At 30.8% G+C, this 8,794-nt stretch overlaps 1 protein-coding gene across 1 annotated transcript; it reads right to left on the bottom strand.

Moving 5' to 3' along the window:
- Positions 1 to 2,894: 2,894 nt before the first annotated feature.
- LOC136270709 (uncharacterized) lies at positions 2,895 to 6,866 on the bottom strand. The gene is made up of 6 exons (XM_066069157.1): positions 6,385 to 6,866; positions 6,216 to 6,268; positions 5,986 to 6,114; positions 5,274 to 5,382; positions 5,082 to 5,122; positions 2,895 to 4,980 (listed from the first exon to the last, which is right to left on the bottom strand). Exons 1-6 carry the CDS (start codon positions 6,480 to 6,482, stop codon positions 4,640 to 4,642), a joined length of 771 nt encoding a protein of 256 aa, XP_065925229.1. The 5' UTR covers positions 6,483 to 6,866; the 3' UTR covers positions 2,895 to 4,639.
- Positions 6,867 to 8,794: the final 1,928 nt, after the last annotated feature.

Below are 8,794 nucleotides of genomic sequence, written 5' to 3' on the forward strand. Positions count from 1 at the left end.
TTACCCATTTGATATATTCGAACATATTCCTGGGTTCTGTGATACAACAATACCATTCATTTTTGAAAAAATGGTAATTAAATGTATAAACAAATTATACATGGCCAAGCTAATGTTAGGAATCACATTTATTAATCTAGATAGTGTTAACAGGATTATAAAACTCACTGAAGAGGAACTTAACGTATGAGGAAATTACATTATTCTAACCTTTGCAAGAATATTGAAGGACAAATGTAGAAATGTTGTATTTACGCATATATTTACATTTCACATATTTTGCACGTATATTGTGCGGAAAGCAATTGCAGATTTAGCACCATAAGACATACTGTGCACTTAAAAGTTAAATACAAGTCTGATTGTGAAGTCACAAACGTTGAACGCTGTGAAAGTGCAACGTCACAATCGAAAATCAAAGATCATGCTTGTAGCTGTTGCATTACCTTCAGGACAATACAGTATTTTTGAGGAATAATTCACAATTGCAAACAAGAAAAGAAGTTACAAAAATGTAAATATAAGCACTCAATCCATATTTTTTGAATTATATAATCTCCTTACTGCAGCCATGTGTTCTAAAGTATGTCTCAAGATAATTATGACGCAATTTGGAAGATTAAAAAAAATCACATACCTGTGAAAGAAGTGCAATTGAAAACGATGAAAGGGAAAATTTCCTAGGTACAGGTATCTTTATTGAGGCAAAAAATCACAGAAACGAAAACAGATTTTTTAATTTGTGGGGATTATAATGGGGAATGTTTACAGTCACTCGGAATACCTCGCGCAATTTTTCAACGTTATCATCCGGGCATGCTGCAATAGAAAAGCTCCGTACACATAACTTTTTTTAGCCGTGTACTGAAACCTGAGAAGCTAACGGGGGCGTTTTAACTGAGAAATCTTAGAATGTTCTTAATACTTTTAAATATGTATATTTTTTAATTCATGATTAATTCATCGCTGTTGTTTTGTAGAAGTCGCGTTTGAAATTAAAATAATCATAATGATAATGATAGTAAGAAAGAAATAGATAAGTCGCTATGTTAAACAAAACTCGTCACATTATCAATTATTAAATGACATTAATGTTGAAAAGAGATCTTGACAAATATAGAAAAAATCATGACAAGACCTGACTAACATTTTGCCAAAAGTAAGAAAGGGTGTGTTGACTTGCTAAGAAGTAGACTACAAAGATCAAATGAGGCAATTGTCTAAGAAGTTCGAGGAAAACAAGGTGTTAAGAGAACTTGACATGAAATAAATATTAATGCAAAAAGATGTTCATTAATCGAACCAAGCCACAACCGAAAAGTATGTTTTAAATTAAAATGACAAAAAGAAATTTCTCTAGATGAGTATTAACTGTTTAGGAGTATCTCTCTTGGCGGATAACTCTGACGTGAAACTGAATCGTGGCCACCTGAATGTGTAAAAACGTCCGATTTAAGATTTTTTAAAAGGATATTTAGCTCTGCACGGGTCTCTCTACAAATTTTCTCTTCATCTAGCTGGTATTGCTCTAAGAGCTTACAGTATCAGGCTGCAGTTCGTCGCACTGCCTGCTGCTCTCTCTTTTACATGCATATGATAATAAGAATAGGGTCAATGAGTAGGGTTTGCTATGTCTTTTTATTAAAACTTTGACCAAAACAAAACTCTGAATGAATTGCAATTTTTTTTTATCTCTTTAAATGGCAAAGAGGAAAATAGTGTTTGTGTAAGCTAATATACTTTAAATATTTATAAGTGTACTGAGCATTAATATCAAGTGCAGTTGCAACATTCTTTGCAAGGTGCACTGTTTATTCATAAATTTCTTTTAATGAGCCTATGTACATGTACTTGCAGGTATTCTCTTTTCAGAAACAAAAGAATCTTAATACTTTTTATCTTTAAGCATTAAAGTAAAAAAAATTATTTTACAGTAACGAAGAGCGTCATTTATCCAATGGAATCCATGAAAATCAACTCTACCACGTCAGAAAGGTAGAAAAAAGTCCTGGAAGTCGAGCTTAATTTATTTAAGAAGGTCGACATATAGGTTGGTGGGGGATTCCATAGAAAATTATTTATTTTTAAACTATATGAAATATACATCAACTCTAGTTTACTCGAGAAGGGGCCATCTCAAATAAAAAGAACATTTACTATTGAAATATACATGCATAGGAAATAACGATTTTCCGCTCTCCGAAGCAAATTAGAAAAGAATTACAATAGACATTTTACTCAAATTGTGATATTTAATTAGTAATACCATTTTCCTTCTTACATGCATGAAACATAAACTAACTCAAGATGAGACTGTGCCATTCAGTCAATTGAAAGGTGACTGAAAGGTAACTGAAAAGTGACTGAATGGCAAATTTGTGCCATTTAGTCACCTTTCTATACCATTCAGTTCACTTAATTGCGTAGTTTCATCCTGTGTAATTTTACCATCTGATATTTAAGAAGAGTCATTTTAAGATATTATTATGGACACAATTTTGTTATTTTTGGATCATTACAAATGGATCGATATTTATTTGAACAGATTGCAGATTTATTTGAGAAAAAATAATGAAAAAAAACACATTGACCGAATATTTCTGTTTGTAAAATTTCCAAAGCGTACAACTTCAACCTTTTCTTCTATGTAATTTCTTATAACGTACTTCTTAAACGCTTCATTTTATCAGAATGTTATAATTCAAACGCTAACGTTAATCTACCAAATTAAACGACAAAAATACATAGAAAATACAAAAACTTAAAAAAAAGTCAACTTTGTTTTGGTTTTATTATGTTCAGTTTTATAAGTGATACATATATTAAAACAATGACTAAAAAGGTGTAAGGTCAATGGAATTTTACATGAATGCATAAAAGCATACGCAATGAAAACTAAAATCTCGAGACCCCACCTTAAAAACAAACATTTTATATAATCTATAAGATATTGTTTACAAAAACACAAAACAGTTGCTCTTTTCAAGCTTATAAATCCTAGAGAAAGTTGAATAACAGATATTAAATGATATTAAAGGTTTTAAGAAAAATAGCTTATTTTCTTCCCATCCATCATCAATTCCAAGATAACATGGTCCAAGTGTATGTTGAAAAACTTAATGACAAGATGTATACAAATATCAATAGTTCTAGCGCTTTAGAGCTCTCATGGTAAAATGAATTAGTTGTCTTTTGTTTTTTGGTTTAAAGATTTTTGAATCTCTTCACTGATGTAGGAAAATTAAATCAGCACACATTTAAAACTAATGCAACTTGCAATTGGCTCCACGATTGGACAAATGAGCAACAAGTAAATAAAAAGTGTCCATAAGAAAAATCATAACCAAACCATTGGGGCAGATAGTGTTGCATTATTGTTTAATCAAAAAGATCCATTTTAAGTGACAATTTTTTTAATGGACAAACATAATATGCTGTTTATGTATTGCTATGTACCTGTATAATATACACCCATCGTATGTTTATAACAAACTACTAAGGGGAAAAAATCTACTTGAAACATAACTTCTACAAGTATATTTGATAAACGTAAACAATAACATGACACGAAACATTTTTACATATTATAGTCTATTGTTGAAAAATCAATCAATATCAAGCATTCAAATTATGGCTGCTATTGGTAATACCCTAGTGAATCATCTTAAAGAAAAAAGACAAATAATTTTCAGCTCGAAGCATGACCTTCCCTTTTTAAATAGACACTCATTATTGCTCATTCACTAATTATTTATAAAGCAGGACTTCCCATATTGCAAAGTGAAACTAAACATAGTGTAATAAAAAGGAACTTATTTTGATTTAGTAAAGGAAGTACCTGACTTACTAACACTGAAGAACAAATATCCTTATCAAAATTTAATCAAGCCGAATTTTAATGAAATCTTTTAGTATCTCAAAACTAACTTTCAAATTGTCCATACATTTGCCACGATTGCCGCTGACGATCGACTTTGTATCTCTTTTGCAATAAATATCGAACATATAATTTTAATTTGGTTTTGCCCATTGGTTTATCATATTTTGTAATTTTGTTTGTTTGTGTTTCTTTGTCCAATAACACGCAAGGATAGCATCGTGATATTGGACTACAAAGTAGTCGTGGATATAGTGTTGGTTTCCTATTACATTACATTTTTAAAAAAAGACCACCAAGACGGAACATGGACATACAATAACTCGCAAATCATTTACGTCATTTAAAAATGAACTCTTCAGTATTCTCTTTATAATAAAGAACATGTGACACTCTCATCTCTCTTTTCTTTTTTACATTTTGACAAATAGACATGTGTCTACTGATTTTATCACAGATGAAACTCTGTTTTTGCAAGACGTTTCATAATTTAAATGCGTATGTAATAATAAAAGTGAAAAAAACATGCAACAAGTTCCTTCTCAAATTATACACTGCAACGCATCTGTCAATATTACTAGCATTCGTCAAGCACATACTGTATCACCTCTGTTGATTTAATAAAGCTGTACCTTAATATTGTCCTCTTGTTACTGTTTCTCTCTTTTGAAGGATTAAAAATTTGAAAGAAATCTTTCAGGTGTTTCATTTTTTCTCTTTTATCAAATTTTTGGACATAAGTTCATCGGCATAAATGTTGCTTCATATCTTTGATGTTGTTGTAGATATTGTGTTTTCTGCTTTCATGTAGTAATTTTCATTTTGAGGAGATACGCAAGATTTTGAAACATAAGCAACATCTTTTTCATCCAAAACTTTGAGTTTAAGGATATTGTAACATCCTTCCATTGGATCAATATGACCATAGACATCTTGAAAATCTTCCGTTCTATTTGCTTTTGTCATGACAAAAGGGCCCACAGTTTGACAACTGTTAATTTCATAAACTTTTTCTCTACTATTTGCATCAGATGCTTCAACTTTACTTAACCTCTGCAATGGATTATATCGACAAATATCAGGGAGATTATCATTTGGAGTACCTGTTGAAAGAAATTTAGATCAACTGACATTTTACAACACAAAAATAAAGGAATTATGAAAAACATACCTGGAGAAATGACTGAGAAAACAAACTTATTACCGTGTTTGGGAAGAGAAAAAGTCCTTGTTGTCATGTTCCATCTATATTGAGATCAAATACATATTGCATATACATTTTTTGAAAAAATATAATGTTATAATATTTTGAATTGAAAAAAACCCCACATAGCTATTATTAATAATTGAACGCGTCAAAATAAAAGAAATATGACATAATGAAATGGATGCATACCTGAATATACAAACGATTGTAAGGCATAAAATGAAACAAATTGCAAAACCACCCGATGACAGTGCTAACATTGAAAGCCAGTGATACCTCGTCGGACCCTCATCTTGTTCTGAAAGAAAGTAGTTACTCTTTAATCATTTTACATGGAAGTACAAGAGTTAAAACAGTGGGTTTTTTTTATAATTTAAGACATTAAAGCCCCTCTCTAACTGCTAGAATTTTTATTATTTTAATCAATCTTTCAGTAATTTTGATTTTTTTTATGTCACATCAAAAGATTTTATTATCATTATAAAAAATGTAAACGGCGTCGCCGTCAATCTAATTGCATACTCAAAATATCCCTTTAAGTTAAAAAAGAAAGAAAAGTTTGTGTTCTGAAATAAGTAAACAGAATTTATGTGAAGCTTTTTCAGTTGAATTCACGGACATAATTTATTCATTTTGCCACAAGCTAAAGGTCACGTGCTCATTCTACATTAAGACATCATACTTACATGCACATTTTAAAATAAATCAAGATTTTATTAAGAAGTTGAAGAATATTTGCTTTCTTATTAGATTTTAAAGCTTTGAGAATACCTTTGTATTTAAAAAAAAACCCTGATATACTATATTCTGGATTAATCAAAACATTACAATTTTATTTAATGTCAAGCAAAATAATATTTAGGGTTTTCTATACCCGCAGTTGTACTGTATTTGTACCCACTTGACATATTTTGACATCCGTAGACTTTATCACATGGATCACAGGAACACCTCTCTCTACAGAGTCTTCCATAGAATCCCTTAGCACAATCCTCTGCACAGTTTACTCCTCGAGATCCGGCAAAACATTCTTAATTCAAATGAGATGCAAAAAAAAACAACAACAAAAAACTGACACGCTTGTTGATTATATCATACCTTAATATTCAAAGATTTTTTTTTGGGATTTACCTTTGCAAGAGGTTCCGACTAGTCGATAATTTGGACAACATTCTAAAGGTTCTCTAGAACAAAATAAATACAAAAATATAATTTTCCAAACTTCTTTGCTGAAACAAAAGCGTTATCAATTATTTTATTAATGAACTAACTGATAATAAGTTTATTGATTTGTACATACCCATCAGACACATTTGAACATGTTCCTGGATTCTGTGAAACAGAAATACTAGTCATTGCTTCTATAAGAGTTAAATGTAAAATATACGATATATACATGACTTATCTCGAATCTTTCATTGATGGGTATAGTGGCAACAATAGTTATCAAATCTTGTTGACAAGGAACTTAAAACAGTTTTATGAGGAAATTATTCCACTGTTAAAATTACATTTTCCATATATACGCTTGTCACGTTTTCTGGCTTCCAAACTTTTTTTCTTGCACCTTAACTTTTTCAAAATAATTTTATCAAATTATGTATATTTACTGTTTAACCTGTTGTTGCATGATGTATTGCTTTAAGCAGAATAGTTTGTAAACACCATATCTTTCAAAATTGGTATGTGAGCAAGGTTTTGAGTAACTAAATTTATGTCCGTTTATTTCCTATGTGGAACAATATTAAATATGGATAATGATGCGGATACAAGCCTTTGCATTTAACACTGTAAGTCCGGGGTTTACTTCCTTGTAACTACAACTGCAAAAAATACATGTATATGCATGTTATGAAATATTAATTTAAGTCAGTTCATACTACAACATTTCTAAAATACCTTTTTTATGTTTTCATCATAATAGTTCATATTTACGATACCTAACAATTATTTTGAAAAAAAATAATCAATGAACATGACCTTTCATTGTTTTGAAAGTATTATTGTAATCAATATTATCATCACGAAGGAGGGGTCGATTTTCGGTACATCCATTCTTTTCCTTCAATGTAAACAACATCATTAATAACGTTTCCTTGCTGTAAAAGGATGGGAACATAATTCAAACTAGGTGATAATGAAAACCAAATTAATCACAAACATCATTATGTATATTTGTGGGTTTCAATTTTTTTTTTGTAAAATCAATTAACGGGTCAATTTTATCATTTTAAAAGGTTTTCGGTCATTAAGTTTTGTTATTTTAAACGGAATGTTTAATAATCATTTACAAATACGTATATATTCCCTAAACAAGCTGCAATAAACTTTCTTGATATGTATTTGCAAGGGACTACGTCGCATTATTTTGAATGAGTACATTTCAAACGCCTGTAGATAGATGATAATGTTATTACCACTTTTTGATAACTTTGACGTATTTCATATCAAAGAAAAATATATGGGTTTCCTTTTTATTTGATTGAAAGTATGTCTTGCAGTCAAATCTATTTTTACTATTATGCAATCCATATTTAGATCAATCATTTGAAACAAATTGATTTCTAAAACATGTAAAGGGCGAAACTAACTGTATACAGTAAAACAGGATTTTTTTCTTATAAAGACAAATTCTCCTAAAGATTAGCTATTTGTAACAATATTATGAATGTAAGCAAGTACTAGCATGTTCAAACTTCTTTAATCATTATATTGGTCATGGTACTGCAAAGGAAAAATATTATGCTGTAAGCTTAACTTTAATTTTACTTTACTTTTCGACATATATTTAATGTCAATTGAGACATAGTTCTTTGAATCAGTTTAAGTGTACAGGATAATTCAATTATAGAATACTGTTTTATACTGGTCCATGTACATGTAGCTGTTGTAGGTGTTTGGTGACTATCCGTCACACAGCTTTTACAGAATGGGTCATAAATAGGGACCGCCTTATTCTACTTATCTGGCCCTATGCAGTAGCAAAACAAGGTCCACCAAGCTTTGACTTTTTAACAGAGAAATTTACAGTTAAATGGTACGTATTCACATATTCCCTTATTGGGCCTCATGGCTTTACTCCGGTTTAAATATAATGGAATATCGTGTGACACTAGTCCACTTTTACCTTGTTTAAAGAAATCAAAATCAAAAGTATTTATATCACTATTGAATACTATTCACCCAGGCAATACAAGGCCTTACCTGGCTACACTTCGAGTCTTGCATGTAAAAGACCGCTTGTGCGTGGGTCATTCACGCAGTGTACATGTATGACAGAACTCTTTACTGCGTTGCAGTACCATTTCTTATTGAGAGTTGGAGAAAATTCGAATGTTCTTGTAAACCCACTTTTATATATGGTAAAATGCCAAATTTGTCAGACTCCAGCTCAGAAAATGGAAATGTCGAAAAGGACATTGTTCAGTTATTTGCGTCAGATTCGGTGGTTAAAACGAACATGCAAAACGAAAATGCCGACCGACCAAAACACAAGAAGCGTGGCTTCTACTTCTACAACCGGGAAAGGTAAAGGAATAAGTTCCTGCAAAAAAGGTTACAATAAAAGAAAAAACAAAGAAAAAACAATACTTTAATCCTTCCCAATTATTCTAGTTTCTAAATGAGTTTCTTAAGAGAACAGAAAATAACGATAGTAACATCAATCCATGCACTTCGGGGGGACTACCGGCGTGAACCCAGAAGGGCTG

Source organism: Magallana gigas, chromosome 8, assembly GCF_963853765.1.
Source record: "Magallana gigas chromosome 8, xbMagGiga1.1, whole genome shotgun sequence".
Lineage (NCBI taxonomy): Eukaryota > Metazoa > Mollusca > Bivalvia > Ostreida > Ostreidae > Magallana > Magallana gigas.